The 17161-nt window shown below is 43.4% G+C and overlaps 1 protein-coding gene across 3 annotated transcripts in view; it reads right to left on the bottom strand.

Moving 5' to 3' along the window:
* Positions 1–14304, bottom strand: part of ppp3cb (protein phosphatase 3, catalytic subunit, beta isozyme) — a 38821-nt gene extending 24517 nt beyond the window's left edge. Inside the window, exons 1-2 of one of the 3 annotated variants that reach the window (XM_023268833.3) lie at positions 13885–14304; positions 23–223 (exon numbers count right to left, since the gene is read on the bottom strand). In XM_023268833.3, coding sequence (XP_023124601.1) covers positions 23–223; positions 13885–13927 — 244 coding nt within the window. In that variant the 5' untranslated portion in view covers positions 13928–14304. Of the gene's footprint in view, positions 1–22; positions 224–13286; positions 13487–13884 lie in introns of those variants that run through there. The other 2 variants (XM_023268835.3, XM_023268834.3) reach the window with 2 other exon arrangements.
* Between the last annotated feature and the right edge of the window lie 2857 nt (positions 14305–17161).

Raw genomic sequence — 17161 nt, 5'->3', positions numbered from 1 at the left:
CTCTTCAATCACTACACCTTACCCGTGACTGGCGCCTCAATGTCCAACATAGTGCGCTCCTGGCGCAGGATGGCGGCGCCCTCATCGATGATGCGTAGGGCCACGGCCTCCTCCAGCCGGCCCTCCTTTGTGAGGTGAGCTTTGAGCAGGTCCACCCGCGGCCGGCCCTCTGCATCAAACACCTCCTTCATGGTCAGCCGGTGGGCCAGGGGGAAGGGGACCGCTGAGGGGGGAGGTCAGGAGTGACAGAGAGAAGATGGAAGTGAGAGGAAGGTGTGAGGAGAGAGATGGAGGCAGTGGAAAATCGATGATGGAGGGTGGAAGGAGGGTGAAATATAGCAGAAATTGGAGTTTAAGAATGAGGAGAAGAGTTTGAAAGGGAGTGTGAAGATGGAGGTAAGTTAAATTATGCAGGGAATGTGAGAAGTCGATGCAGGAAAAAAGAAAAGAGTGTTTATTATAATGCAGAACATGATTTATTGACGTGCTGTATTCTTCAACAAGCTTGCCCACAATTGTCAGAAGCCCTCAGTCTTCACTATTATCCTGATCACACCTCTTTTACTGGTTATAGTGTGTGTGTGCGTGCGTGTGTGTGTGTGCATGTGTGTGCGTGTGTGTATGTGTGTGTGCGTGTGTTACGGAGGCCGAGGCGGCATGTATTGAAGCAGGGGCTGCCAGAGTTATCAGGGCTGCCCGCCTCTGTTCTGCAGTAACGTCTCTCTGCCTCTCTGACTCTGTTCTGCAGTAATGTCTTTCTTACATAATGAAGGCCCCCAGGGCGCTGCTGGGGAGGGGGGTTGACTGACGACGAGGGTGATACAGCAAGAGCGCACAGCTGCACGTGAGGAGGCACATACACACATGCAAAGACACACTCGACACTCAAGTGTTCTCAACAAACAGGCTCCAACTCAGCGGCAACAAACAAAAGGCAGAGGTGCAGTCACGCATGCGTACATCATGTATGGCACAATGGCGTTAACACGCATGATCGCACATGCGTGTGTGAGCAGTGCTACACACGCACACACACATACAAGCTCATAAAAGGTATTGTTATGCAGGATCCACAGAGCCTGTTGGAGCCCCACCAGTGCTAACACAGATAATGGCCTAGATCACACACTAAAAACTAGGCCTGGCTATCTCTCTCAACACACACACTTTCACTCTCTGTCACTTTGTCTCTGTTTGCACTCTCTCTTTTTGTCCCTTCTCAGTTTTTTTTCAGTTTTTCACTCGTCTGTCTCTCTTCCTGCTGCTGTAACAGGCCTCAGTCTCCAGTGAGCGTTCACACGATTGTTCCTCGTTACATTTTAATGTGAAACACACGTTTTATTTCATTTTGACAGTACAAGTAGCTCATTGTAAACCAGATTTTTTAATGTAGTCGCCACTATCCATTCAGAAACATTTAGCCAATGCTAATAGAACCATGATGTCAGGTTGGATAAATCAGTTACATTCAACACAAATTACTACATTATGTTTAACTATGAGGATTTTACTCATATTTTCATTTATGACTGCTCAAGTATGAACACTTGCTGATTTCTGTTATATGCTGTTCTCAGTTCAAACACCACATAGCCATCTGGATCTCACATTGTCCTAGATCACACTAAAGATGCCCATGAGTACTTCAGGCACCCTGAAACCTCACAACATCCCAAAACACTTCAACCAGAGCATATTTCAGCGTGCACTAAGCCTTCTGGGAAGCACAGAGACACATCTGAATGCGTATTTGGATACCCAAAAGCATCTAATGGCACCTTGGGGCTCTATAAGATAGCTGCTAACACACCCCATGACACTTTTACACGCTTTAGGATTGCACACAACACACAAGAGCATGCTGATACATCCCAGGACACCTCAGGGCTGCCAAGCTGAAGGGTCTGTTTTCCATCGATTTGAGAACAGCGGTTCTACATGTTAAAACCAGTTTTGCATTACAAGTTAGGACTGATTAATATTTGAAAAGGTTTGTGCACCCCAGGTTGTCAGAGAACATAAGCCAGAGAAGGAATTACTCATGCATGCTGGTATTTGTGTGACTTCATATTTATTTATAAAAGGAAACAACAGGGCCTGGTCAGTATGTGGCTAAACCTCCTACTTCACTGTACTGTAATACACTGTCCTGTACTACTGCACTGTACTATGAAATGTAATGATGTTGGTACTTGTCATTGGAAAAAGCTGCAAGCACAGTGGAAAAGGGGCTGCAGTATTCTTTTGAAGCTTCGACATACACATGAACTCAATCTGTGCATGTATATTTCTGGTTTGAGGTAAAACTGAGGCCTCAAGTGTGTGTGTGTGTGTGTGTGTGTATGTGTGTGTGTGTGTGTGTGTGTGTGTGTGTGTGTGTGTGTGTGTGTGTGTGTGTGTGTGTGTGTGTGTGTGTGTGTGTGTGTAGAAGCGAGAGGGACACAGTGTGAAACTCGTAAATTGTGAGAGCAGTGTGAAAGTAGGGCAGGTATGAGAGAGTGGAGAACAGCGGAGACAGAGCTCGGGGAAAGGAACTATACTTGGGAAAACTATACTTGGCAGTTGGGGAATAGAGAGAGGAGAGGTTCAGCACCGACACTGTCAAACCACTTGACGACCGGCCGTTTGATGAGAGCACAGTTCAAGGGGAAACACGACTGGATTCTCAGTCAGATTTTTTCAGAGGCTCAAGACAGAAAGTTCTAAATTATGAAGAGAGGACATTTGAATTTAATGTAGTAATTCTGATATGAATTTGAGAAACGTGTTGGTGCAGCTTTTCTTTTCTTCAAAGCAATCTGCACCAATTTGCAGTATTCCAATTTCAGATGCAAAATCTCATTATCATGGGTAGTATTACTTTACTACCTCAGTGCCATTGCCAGTATTATACTTTCTATTCTATTGTCTTGTGTTAGCTTACTTACTATTTTTAATTTCAGTAATCTATCGCACTGATAAGTTACTGCTTTTATACTAGGCACAGCACTTACAGATGTTATGTAATTTTGTTTCTGAGCAATATCTGGCAGAAGAAGTTCCACTCTATCATATCTTATCCTATCTTGTCTTATTCTGTCTTATCTTATCTTCAACTAACTTGTTGGCCATGTGATAGGTCAGGTTCATGTGTTTTGCATTTATTTTATGAGGGTCTATACTCGATTAGACAATAAAGCAAAAACTTTTTTTTTTTTTTTTTTTTTTTTTAAATTTTCACAATAAGACAAGCATTCATTCCCATTCTGGCAAACCTATGAGGCTGCGCTTTAAGCTACATGCTAACATTAGCATGTTTATATCCTCCCAGTAACTCATGTTCAACACCAGCAATGTTCTCCCTCTTAGTTCAGCTCCAAATATATTTATTGCATGCAGTGTTGGGGTTGGTACTCAAAAAAATATTGTATCGCACACTACTTTTAAAAAAACAAAAGTAATGCATTACTTTACTGATTTACTCCCGGTGGAAAGTCATTTGCTGCACTACCTGTTAATTTACTATTGTGGTACTCTGCAATATCATCTGGGATGCGCAGTTTACAGTATAATGTTAAACCTTGTCCACATATCAGCACAAATCCCTGCGGTGATGACAAAAAATGTATGCAAGTTCTTTGTTTTATGCTCTTTAATAGTGTGTTACTGTAAATTTAGCCATTAAAAAAACAGCCCAGTCCCAAAACGCTTTCGCAGAGAAACACTATAGCAGTAACAAGGCTCAATTGCATGTCTAAAATAATTAAGGTAGAACTGGCAGTAGGTCTTTTCAACTTCAAGGGTTCATTGTCTGGATGTGTTTTTCTTTTCCTTCTTGGTAAAGGGAATTATCGTTTCTCTTCATTGTAGCTCTGTGCTTGCTCAAAGGGACTCCAAAAAATACTAACGATTTGTTGGGTTTCTCTGTATTGTTTTGTAAGGTCTTTGCCTCACTAAGTGCCTTGAGATGACTGACCATGTACTGAATTTGTGCTATAAATAACATTTAATTGGATTTAATATCTCTACCCAGTTCCATGATAAGTTATCCAGTTTTGGTTGAAATGTTTCCCCAGAACTAAAAATATCAACCAAACAGTCACATTAGCAGAACCGAAAGATTACCAATAGAACTCATCATCTGATCCATGCAAGATCTCCAGCCAGCCCATCCAATAGCTCTTGAGATATTCAGTCTGGACTAGTAATGTCCACTCAGGGCAAGCACAACATGAGAAAGTAGAAATTCTTATTTACAGGTTTTGCAATCTCCTTACTGATCATTATTTATGACTAATTCTATTTTTTGGGGATTTTTTTTTTTATCATGTCTTCTTGTTATTGCACAGCCTTGTGGAACAGTCACTTTGCATTTCATTGCCAAAACTGTATGAACATGTGACAAATAAAACTCTGGAATCTAGTTAAACAAAGTTCGGGTCTCTATTGTGTAGGAGGCGGAACAAAAAGTTGTCCAGCTCAGTCAGGATTGTGGTGAATCACAATCAGTCAAATCAAAGTAAAAATAGCAACCACAGTTCACTTCTCTCAGCAGAGCTTTTCATTATCAACATTTTCATACAGAATCTAGTTAGTTTTCAATGAATAAATTGAATTGCAGTGATCCTGCTTGACACTCATATACAACATGATGGCTCTGCCACCCACCAAGAAGGACATCGAAGATGGAAATCATTTTCCCCGAGTCTCTATGAGAAAATTATGCTTTGGTTTCTAACAAAGGAACATTATGTGCCGTTTGATGGTGATGAGAAGACAAATTTTGCATCACAGCTTGTGCAGACCAAATCGTACTCACTGACAATTCAATACGCTGAGTAGTTTGAAGCCTCATTCACCAAACCTAAAAAACTGCTGAATTTTGATCATTTGCTATTTCCTAAACAGGTAATCATTTTTATCATTATGTTAGAGAGCGGTGCAGTATTTTCATTCATATTAATATTTAAATTACCTTTCTGATGCCTTATCTGGGTCTTTATAAAGAGGTGTAGCTTTAGTTTGGTTAAGTTTATTATGTTGTAAAGTCGCATCATCCTGCAGTCTTACTCAGTCATGTTTCCATCACTAAGATATCTTTCATAGCCAGTTAAAGCCCCATCAGGTGGTATTTCCCCCGTAGCACGCAACCTTCATGCTTCTCCAGTGAGACTTAGCTCGATGGAGGGGCATGAAGGTGATTCTGATTTTCTTGTCTAGTTTTTGTCTTTCAGCTTAAATATACACACCATTACTGCCTCCCGTGCTTTGCAAATAATATCCTGCAGGGTTGATAACTTCACTCAGCCAAGTACTGCCACACAAGCGCTGTTTTACCTATAAATTGTACATAAAATATGGATGTAGCCTCTGAATCTGAAAACTGAAGCCAATGTGAAAGGGCCTTAAAAGTGCTTTCTTTCTAATAGCCAGCAGGGGGCGACTCCTCTGGTTGCAAAATAAGTCTGACTGTAGAGAAGTCTATGAGAAAAGGACCCTACTTCTCACTTGATTTGTTACTTCAATAAACATTTTCCAAATGAGTTCATGGTCTCATCCACTAGTTTCAAGTCTCCTTCAAGACAGTGTGATGTTCATTTTGTAAGTTATAGCCCCATTTAAAGAAAAATATATGATAAAGCACAGTATGTCACTGTGCTACTGTATCAGTTTGTGTAGTGTCCTCAAGACAGATCTAACATTCACTTATCATGTGCATGTGATGTGCCTGAAATCTTTGCAGAGCGTTATACAGCTACAGTGCAAATGCTGTCTTAGCTTTAAGCTGAATTCCAGTACATGTAGCCTCTCAATCTATTGAAGAATAATTTGCATAAAACAGAGACTGTTTAGACTAGTATTCTGTGTAAAGATGAATCACTCAGATACAGACCCACTTGTCAGGATGTTACTGTAGCTGTGCTAACACCACATCATTAAAGAAGTTTTTGAGCCAGTAGCAGTAGTACTTGTTGCAGTTAGCCACAGAGAGCACAGTCTGCTAAACCTAATTTTTACTGGTTGATTTAAAAAGATGTGAATCATCACAGTTTTCTATTTAAATATTCTTGATATTTATATAGAGAGCATGTTAACTTTTAGAAAGTTGTACAAGTGGCAGCATCTGGACTCCAAGAAACATTGACTTAAATCAACATATTTCAGCATCTGTAAACAAAGATCAAGGGTTACGTTTAAGAGTAAAAATCAGAAATGTCTCGCTATTGGTTGATATTCTACCTGTGGGCAAACTGTGACTATGAATTAGGTTTGTTTATTTATTTATTTATTTATTTTTGAGAAACCCCTCGTCCATTCTGAGGTTTGACTTCATTGACTGCAGTTGAAAATTAGACATCTGGCTAACACTGGCACATTAGTATAAATGCAACATGTGGTGTATTTATAAATCCATCAATGAAAAGTGCTAAAATACTGCTAGAGTGAGTATTCCATTATTTATCCCACACTCATACCAGCAGTGTAAAGATGGTGTTAGCTTGACATGCAGTGAGCTCAGACCGTAGACATCACACTTGTTTGAGTACAGTGGCGGTGGGTAGTATTTGTTTCAAATGCCGCTGTAAGGCATCTTAACACTTGCTGCCAAGTGTTTCAACCTTGGAAGGCAGATCTTTCCTCCCTGACAGTACAGTCTGAGCTGGGCTTTGTGTTATGACAAACACCGTGAGCTCCACTTTCTGAAGTGGAGGCAAGTAGTGTGAAAAAAAATTGTATTCATCCAAAACTGTCCTTTTTACTGAGGCGACCAATCACATGATGCGCGGCAGGCGAGATGGGTCGAGAGGCGTAAGATGAGCAAAGGAGTGAAAACATTTTTAGCTCCTAATGTACCTTGTACTGTTTTTGTCTTCTGGCCTACTCTCCACAGCTGAACTCCCCAGTGTGGAATTTATTAAGCACCCAGAGCTGCCAGCTCAGCCAAAAATCTCCACATCACAGCACAGCGAGGGGGAGCCTGAGAGAAAATCTATGACTTAGCTTTCAACCAAATCTCCTAAATTTGTTTGGGCTGGCCTAATAGCCTAACTGGAGCAGAATATGATTGGAATCGTATTATTATTGTGTGCATCATCCCTAATGGCTAAAGTTAATTATGGGGGTATTTCATCAGTTTTTAAATAACACAGGGACATGGTTCACAATCGGAGGGGCTGGTGCAGGAAGTGACAGCGAGCGAGAACAGACAGATTGTAGGAATGACGGTAGAAGTCACCCATGATCCATCTGTCCTCATTTGTGTGTCTCCTCCAAATGTTGCAAAATATGACTAAATAGGTATGAAACAACACAAACTTTAGCCCGTCAATCATGGGAAAATGGATGTAAAATTTAACTGCGCAGAAAGACAAATTGTATGTGTCTATATGTGCAACATGCAGGCTATGAATCAACTCATTACAGTGTAAAAGTGTTGCCTACCCAGATTGTATCTGTCTGATGTTCATCCAGTGACATTGACCAGAACTGAAAGCATGCCTGCATACATATATCTATTTGTATGTGTGCCTGTGTGTGTGTGTGGGTGTGTATGTTAGATGTGATGCCCTCCTCAGGACCTCATCTAACGCAATCACACACACGCACGCACGCACGCACGCACGCACGCACGCACGCACGCACGCACGCACGCACACCTCCCGAGATCAGTTCATCCAACTGCCTGTCTGTCCATGAATAAATGAAGGAGGAAGAAACTGAGGGATGACAGAGTGAAAGAGCAAGAATGTATGAGAGAGAAGATGCAACTGTTCACATGCATATTGTGTGTGTTTATCCTGCATCTTTGACCCAGATCAGCTAACATAGATCCACGGGTCTTTGAAGGTGGTGGTGGTGGTGGTGTTGGGGAGGAGGTGGGGGACAGCTAAAGATACGTTTGAAGTTGTTCAATTAATGCACAGCACACACATGAAGGACCATCTGTGTACAGACACACGAACAGAAACAACGGCCCATCCCCTAACAGCCTGTCCTCATTAGACAATCCCTTTCTCTCTCTCCCTCTCTGGAGTACCTCCTCTATAAATAGCCCCTGCCCTGCCACCCTCCCCACAGGGCACACAGAGACCTGTCAAGGTGGGACCCCTGGCTCACAGGAATTACACCAAAATCCAACACACACACACACACTTAGACACACGCTCACACACAGTTCACACAGGGCTCAGAGGGAATGGGACAGCATGCTACACTAAAAGGAAATATGCCCAGTGAGCCCCAAGCTTCGCCAGAGGTGATGTGTGTGTCTGTGTGTTTGCGCATGCATGAATGCATACATGCATGTGTGCATATTGGATGTGACTCCACACAGCTTCAGCTAATAGTCACACACATTTATTGACACACTCAGAACTTACCAAAGATATGCATCACCCCTGCACTTTGAACGTTAAATTTTAAATAAATAAGCCTAAAATTCTAGCTTCCTATTTGAAGACATAATTGCACATAGGGATACATGTGAATTCATCAAACTGTTCTGGAGTCTAGCACATTATCTAATATATGAGCACACATTTGGCAGCAAAATAATCTCATGTGTAGCTTTGTCCTGTATTGGCTAGCATGCGTTAGGTACAGTATGCTAAGTAAAGTATGACAGCCGATCTCCTAAAAATAACGTGCAGCAGCTGAGACTGGATGAGCCGTATTTCAGTTGTAATATCTACATCGGGGGGTTTGCCAACTTATTACACAAAGACTCGTGTCTGATTTTTATTCAAGGGAAGAGGTTCACAACAATTGGAAATAAAGAAAATATATAATTTAATCAGCTTGCTTGTAACTTTTAGGCAACAAAGATTCAAGTTTAAGAATAGAACTGCAATCTGCTTACAATAATTGTAGAAACTTTTTTCTACAGAAACTATTACAATTTCACTTAGGGGCTGCACAGTGGCTAAGAGGTTAGCACTTTTGCCTTGCAGCTAGAAGATCCCTGGTTCGCATCCCAGCCTTCCCAGGATCTTTCTGCATGGAGTTTGCATGCATTGCTGTGCATGTGTGGGTTTTCTCCGGGTACTCCGGCTTCCTCCCACAGTCCAAGAACATGCTGAGGTTAATTGGTGACTCTAAATGCCCATAGGTGTGAATGTGAGTGTCATTGTCTCTATATGTAGCTCTGTGATAGACTGGTGACCTGTCCAGGGTGTCCCCTGCCTTCACCCTAAGTCAGCTGGGATAGACTGCAGCACCCCACAACCCTAATGTGTATAGAGGTGTATAGAAAATGGACAGATGGATGAAGTTCATTTAGCAGACGCTTTTATCCAAAGCAGCGTACATCTGAGAGTAGATACAAGGCAGGTAGATGAGGCAGCACTAAGGACCTTGCCCTAGGGTCCTCACTGGACAACTTCGCCCTGACTGGGATTTGAACCATTGACCTCCAAATTTAGGGTTGCCAGTAACTGAGCTATCCAGCTGCTACAGAGATGCATGTGCAATTTTGGAGCTGCTAGCAAAAACACAACACTTTCTCCAGCAGTTAATGTCACTGTGCTATGACTTCAGAAATAGAGCCATATTTAAATCACATTCATCAGGGGACCATGCATGAATGGATAATCTCCAGCTACATTGTATATTCAACATCGTTAACAATTAATTGATCAGTAGAAAATTAATTATGGAAAACATTTCCCCCCGTAACATGTTGTATTCATATCATGAACTATGGGCCTGGACTGACTTGCTAATTGGTCTGGATTTGGACTGAGTTTTGAACTTTGTCTATGGAATGAAGACAAACACTAAAAAGATTTTCTCTTTGTCTCAGAGAAAAAGTTAAATACGGCAATACTCTTATCATCCACTGAGTTTGCAGATTAATTTTTGTTAAACTGTGTTGTATCTACTCTCAGATGTACGTCCCTTCAGATAAAAGCATCTGTTAAATGAAACTGTAGAAATGTAGAAATTATGCCTTAAATGCTATTGTTATGAAGCTCACGTTTATTTTTCATTTACACTAGGTCTGATTTAATTCTACTGTCTTTATTTAGGTTGTTTTCGGCCTTTTTCACATCCTACAGTTTGACTGGTCATGGAAGAACACGTGTTGGCTGAAGCCTTGCATGTCCTCCTTGTGCCTGTGTGCGTTCTCTCCAGCTTCCTCCCACGGTCCAGCGACATGCATGGTAGGTTAATCAGTGATTCTAGATTGGCCATAAGTGTGCATGGTTGTCTGTCTCTCTGTGTTAGTCCTGTGATGGACTGGTGACCTGTCCAGGGTGAACCCCGCCTCCAGCTTACTGTCAGCTGGGATAGACTCCAGCCCCCCTGCAGGATTCAGCGAGTGTAGCTAATGGATGGATGAAAGAAAAGGTGTAACTAATGGCAATAAGTGACGATAACTAATGGCCTATTCCCATTTAGGTGAACCGGTAGCACTGACACTGAGCATGCATGCACATTTACCAGGACCCTGACACCAGAGCATCTAAATGGAACACAGCCATGATTGATGTTATTCGTCACACCTGTGTCTGACAAGCTACCATAAGAAAAAGCTATTGGATTGCAACATGCTGGAAGATATTTTTAATATTTGACCCACCCACGTTACACTATTCTCATGTGTTTCCACCATCTGATGGGCTGTTGTATTCACAGGATAGTAAAACAACTGCAGCTATTATTTCACTCCCTTTTCCTCTACACATTTTAATAGATGAACCATTTAATGTGTCAAAATTAACAACAGACAACCATCATTAGTTATGTAAAACCAAGAGATATTTGATTAACAATCACATGAAATAGAGAAATGGAGAAAAAAAACATGTTATACTTCAAATTTAGGAAGATGTAACCTACAAATGCTTGGTTCAGCAAGCTCTGCAAGTTACCCAGTAGGCCAAGAAAGTCAGCCAACGTTCACAATACTATAATCCTGAAACTATGCTGACATATGGGGAAAAAATGTGTCATTTGGCTGACGATATTAATTACACGTGTTTTATCATGAAAAGGCGGTGCACTGTGCATTAAACATGATGCATAATGTGCATTATTTACCTTCATGTTCTCAATAGGAGTCAAGCATTAGCCCAGTGGTATCACGTGTTACACAGCTCCACTGTTTTCATAAGGGTCTTCTGCAAATTTTACACATGTAATTTATCTTTAATACTTCCACTGATTTTTTTTTCTTGTCAATTAAGCACCAGTTGTGCACTTTGATGATGGTTAGTGGGTCTGTTTTTACTGAACCCAGCACAGTAGCAGCCTTCATGTATACATCGTATGAGTGTGTATACACTACTGTACAAAGGTTTTAGACATTTGGTATGTTTTGATTCTTATCTTAAGAGCTTCGGTACAGAGCAGCTGGACCTATTCCCTCTATTCTCAAATGTTTGCTCTGAAGCCTGCTGCCTGTTTTTCACTCTCACACACACACACACACACACACACACACACACACACACACACACACACACACACACACACGTTTGCATGATAAGTAATGGAAATAGGTGTGAGGACTCCACTGGTTAAGTCAGAGGATGCCGTCCTGCAACTCAGCAGTGTGAAATACTACTTCTCTTGTCTTTCTGTTTTCTCTCTGGCCCGCTGTGTCTCCTTTCCTCCCTCTCGCTGCAGCTACTTCACCTCCTCCATGGCCTTGTCACATTCTCTCCTTCCCTCTCTCCCTCACTTCGCCCCCACACTTTCTGTCCCTTCCTCTCGGTATAAGCTTTGTCCTTTGGCTCCATCTCTGTGCACTTCTACGTGCTAAAATCCATAATGTGGGGAACTACCGGGCCACAGTCCATCTGCCACAAATGACTTCCCTGTGACTGATGCCTCACTCCCCGTGCAGCTTCATTCATACTAAATCATTCTCATCTGACTGATGAATTGCTGTTTGTGAGAGGATGCATGTGTGTGTGTGTGTGTGCATGATGGATGATGCACGAGGATGAGGATATAGGCCGCTCAGTTTGTTCCAGTGTTGGCAACTGAGCTCGGGTGGCCCAGCTGCATTAAAACACACATGCAAACAGAAGCAAAGATGTAAAAATACACACGAGGAGGAGAGCTGTGGATCTAAGTGGTGAAGGTGTGGAGGCCCGATGTGATGGATGGACTCTGAGTTTGCAGATAGCACCGCCCCTGCACGACTGCATCCACGTAGCTGCACACACAAGCTCGCAGCCATAGGCATATGCACGTGCAGTCCTGAATCCTACGTGCAAAAAAGCTGCAAGACCCCCTCCACCCCTCACCGCCACCATCATCATCACCCACCTCCCACGTCCCCAGCCCACCCCACCCCTTTCCGAAGCACGACGCACGCACGGAATACCGGGGCATGCCCGAGCGACGCATCCAACTGTCAGCTCCGCTTCTTCCGACAGAGAGCCCTTTTTGCGGCTTTAATAAGGGGGAGCCAGTGGGGGGAGAGACGCCGTCGCATGTGACAGGCTGCGTGCATGCCAGCCTTGTTGTGACCCGATAAACACGACAATCTGTGCAGGCTCCGCGGATCACAACCCCGAGCGGAGCCCCTCCTGAAAGCCTCCCCAGTATAGCCGCCCACGCGTAAAAGCAGAAACAGACACTCTGAATACATTAAATATTCCATAATCCAATGAGGCAACAACACCATCAGAGCGGGATGCATCATCCGCGGCTCGGATACGCAGCCCAGCATCCCTAAACTCCATTTTGTCTCTCATTTGACACTCAGGGAAACGAGGGGGAAGCCAGGGAGACCTTTTACGGAGACGATACGCACGGGAGAGGCAGAATCACCCACTGACATTCAGGCCTCAGTGGAAAAAAACATCGACTCGTAGGTCTGTCACGTTCACTCGTGGGGGTTTTTAAACGTCACATCAGCAAACATCAGGGTGAGTTCATCATACAGGCCTGTGCAATTAAAGTCGCTGGAGGATGCAGGTGCGCACTCGGCCTGGCAAAGTTACCAGCCTACCGGCTATTCAAACCGATCGATTATCCGACTTTGGCTCAGATTTGACTAAAAATAAAAAGCGGATCGCGAATCTAGGCCAACGTATGGATGTTTTCTGGCACATTCAACGCGCACTGGCATCACCATGACGCGCAGCCAGACACGGTTTATAAATACTGGGAGACAAAGATCAAAAATCCTTGACTCTCCGAGCGACAAGTCTCCCCTATAGCATCCTCTCCCTCTCACTGCCTCCCCCGTCTCTCTCCCTCCGTAAATCGTTGCATACACGCAACATCATTCACATCCACAGCGGAACCACAACACCAACGATCGCTCGTTACGCGCAGCATTTATTTACCTTTATGTCTGCCTTTCGCTGTCATCGTCACACTGCTTGATGTTTCATTGGAACAAGATGCTCCTCTCCCTCTCTCCCTCCCTGCTTTTTCTTCTCTCTGCCGCTCTCTCGTCTCTGTAGGGTATTATTCAGTAACACGAAACCACCGCTAGGAGCCTGAGCGCGTATGGAGCTCATGCAGCACAGGGTGTCGCACAATTGCTTTGGCTATACATAGAGGAAGAGACATCCCCCGTTAGAAAATGGGGTGATGCCTCAGTGAGGGGGTGAATTCTAATAGAATAACGAGGGAAGACCCTGATTATGGCGTATCGTGCTGGATACCCCCACCCCCTTCCCCGTTCCATCACCACCTCCCTCCCCTAAAAGGTTCAGAGGCACATACATGCTGACTCTCCTGCCAAATATGCTGCTTTTATTATAAGCTGCCATGATAACAACAAAAGGACGGACTCAGTACAAAAAGAAAAGAAAACGTGCGAATATGAGACACTGGTGCAACGACAGGGATGCAAACAGAACAAAAATACGATAAGTTACGGCAGAATTATTGGCACAGAGGAGCTCTCACTGGCCGTGCAGGGTTTGGCATGCCTACATTTGATCACCCGGTCGGCGGGACTTGCGTTGCTGTCGGACATCCTGGAGTCGGGACGGGAACGGAGCCGAGGGGGGGTTGGGGGGGGCTCTCTCTTCTGTCAAGGGCCGAGATTGTGATGTCGGTGGGTCCTCCGGCAGGCGTCGACAATATACGCGGTCGCTGGGTGCTTGTCTTGATGCAGTAGTGGCATCACTCGGTGGAGTCTCCGTGCTCTCTCGGACGGGGGAAGCCTGCTGCTGCGCCTGCGGTGACTTTGGGGGAGGATAGGCGGATACCCAGCTGCTGTTGTGGCATGCTTGGATCCCGAATTTGTTTTTTTTTTTCTTTTTTTTGAGAGGGGGGCGGGGGGCGTGGGGGTGCTGCTGTAGCAGTGCTGCTGCTGCTGGTGGAGGAGGTGGTGGTGGTGGTGGTGGGTGGGGGGAGTAGACTCTGGAGGTTAGAGGCCGAAGAGACGCCTTGGAGAGAGAAGAGACGCGCAGTGCTCTACCTCTCCAGGACGCCTCTGCAAGCGGTGCCGTGCAGCTGGCAACACCCCGGAATGGCGAAAGAAGGAACTCCCACGCAGATTCACGCACACGCAAGGGACGCACGCATACACACACGCAGGGCTTGTACACACACACACACGCACGCATGCATGCACACACTCAGACTCATACTGCCATCCTGTGGAGACATTGATTACAGGGCTTTCCCACCACTGAACAGCAACTCTGGAGTGGGCAGTTTGTGCGTGGGTGCGTGCGCGTGTAACTGTACAGTACACTTTCTGACAGAACACCACGTGACCCTATAGCGTAGTGACAGAATCTGTGGTAAAGCAATAACTAAAGGAGACCTAGGAGTTGATCAAACGTGCGTATTAGACTTTAAATTGACCTGTGAGCCTGAAAAGTAACAGAATGTCTTTTACACATAACATAACTGGACAGTCTCTTCATAGAAGTAGATGCTGTTTCCACAATGATGCAGGGAAAAAACACACTGAGAGGCTGTGAATCTCAGCAAAGATGATAAACTTTCTGGCTGATGAGTGTTGGACATAAAACATGGCTAGAATGTTGCCCAGTGTGGGGTTTATGTTACCTGTGAGGGTCCCTGAACATAAATACAGCCAATTTTGGCTTCTATTTGTCAGTCTCAGCTGTTTTGGAGTATATCCGGTCCCTTTTCAGCAAATAAATCTCACTTGTCCCCACAGCAAGTCTTTCAGTTTTTCAACTCAAAATACTGAAACGGTGGTTCATTTCACCGTGACTGTATAACTGGTTTCAGTCCTGTTTTTGGTATGAAAACCAATGAGCTGCTGCTGTTCCCGCCTCCTTCAGGAAGAACCAGCTGTCAGTTTGGCTGTGTTCTAATATCCATATTTCCATATCTATAGTACACCTGAGAAAAGATTTAGTATGTCCCAATACACCATGTTTAATGCAATAAGCCAAAAATACCTGGATGTCCAATTACATCTGGTTTGATTTTGAAATATGCAAGTCAGTATCCTTTTCTGGCCATTCTGACCCACAATCCTCTGCAAGGTCACATCACATATGTCTCAGTGTCACACACAGGTATAAACAAGTGGATGACTGCTCATTTCACACTACAGATGACAACAGTTTAAGGCGCAATGTTATTTTGGAGTACCCCCAGTTGCATGCACATGGCAAGAAACAGTACGTAATCTGTAAGGGCAGCTGTACTACGAACTTAAAGTTAAAAGAAGTATGGAACACAGTCTTTGAGCTGGACAGGTGAAGTGAAAAACAGCAGTCATCTTGTTATGATGCAACGTTCTGCTGGGAAACTTTGAGTTCTGACATTCATGTGGATGTCTACATGTACCACTCACCTAAACATTGCAGGTCAAGCAACCCCCCGACCTCCCATGGCAACAGCAGTCCTTGATGCCAGTTTCCACCCTCAGCAGAACAATGCACCCCGACACATCACAAAAACTGCTCAGGATTGGCCCGGGTAAAACGACAGAGCTAAGGTGTTCAACCGGGTTCCACACTCTCCAGATCTTACTGAGCATCTGTGGAATGTACCAGGATAAGTCTGATCTATGTAGGTCCCACCCTGCAGCCCACAGAATTCACTGCCACCATCCTGGTGCCACAGACATCCCCAATGGTCCTGGTTCCATGCCCCACTGGGTCAGAGGAGTTTCAGCAGCATAAAGGACCAACACAGCATTAGGCAGGTGGTCATAATGTTTTGTCTGATCGGTGTAAACTTGAGCTTGCCAACCAAAAATTATATCATAAATCAAATAACGTCTGTCAGAAAAATCATAAATAGCTCTGACATGAACCAGTCAGGCGTCAGTCATTCACAGTCTTTTAGCTGAGTGAGCGAAATACAATTTATGGAAAAAATTCACATAAATATCAGGAGAATTTAAAAGTTATAAGAGGATGGAAAACATTTAGCTTTAAGGTGTCAGTGATAACCACTGACCTGACCCACTGTCCCGCTTGAAGAAAGCACACCGATGTCAAGATTTGTTTAAAAGGCTCGAAAAGATTATTTTTGTGTGTGTTTCTTTGTCTCGTGGTTCTCATCCCTCACCATCAAATACAGAATTTATTTTCTTTAATGATTTTTAATTTAGTTGCACTTTCAAGTAGCAGAGAGCAAGATATATTTGTGGTTGTCATGTAATTAATTTTCTGTATTTGTTTTTCATGTTCTTAAAAACTTCATGAGATGCTAATGTCAGAAATATCTTTTCCTTGAATCTCCATTTTGTTGTTAATATTGAATCAAAGTGGTAATTTCTTAATTGAATTTGCTGTAAACCACATGTTGTTGTTGGCCTTTTCTTTTTTTTTGAACTTTTTATTTATTCCACGTAGGTAAAACAGAAGAAGATGTACAAAAATCAAACCACCACAATTTACAAACTACTCAGTCCATATGTTGTTACCTTCAGTCATAAATAGATATATCTCCTTTCCGTACAAGTCATACACTAGTCAAGATTACATATTTTACATAGATACCAACAAGTCTTGAATTCTGACTTCTAATATTCACTCGCACAGGTAAGAACGCAACCAAAAAGAGAAAAAAAAATGAAAAAAAGGGAGGTATTTAGAGCTCTGACATCACTTGTATAATCAGTTTCCATCTTCTCTCAAATTTTCCTAGTTTCAGTTGTAGTCTTGCTTTATTTTTTTCCATCATAAAAACCTTTTTTACTCTGTCTGTCCATTGTATTATGTTAGGGGGATGTGGTTTCAACCAATTGATTGTGATCATTTTCTTTGCT

The sequence above is a fragment of the Amphiprion ocellaris genome, chromosome 13, assembly GCF_022539595.1.
Source record: "Amphiprion ocellaris isolate individual 3 ecotype Okinawa chromosome 13, ASM2253959v1, whole genome shotgun sequence".
In the NCBI taxonomy this organism is placed as follows: domain Eukaryota; kingdom Metazoa; phylum Chordata; class Actinopteri; family Pomacentridae; genus Amphiprion; species Amphiprion ocellaris.
Note: the sequence above shows the minus strand (reverse complement) of the source record. Positions and strands in the feature narration are given on the sequence as shown.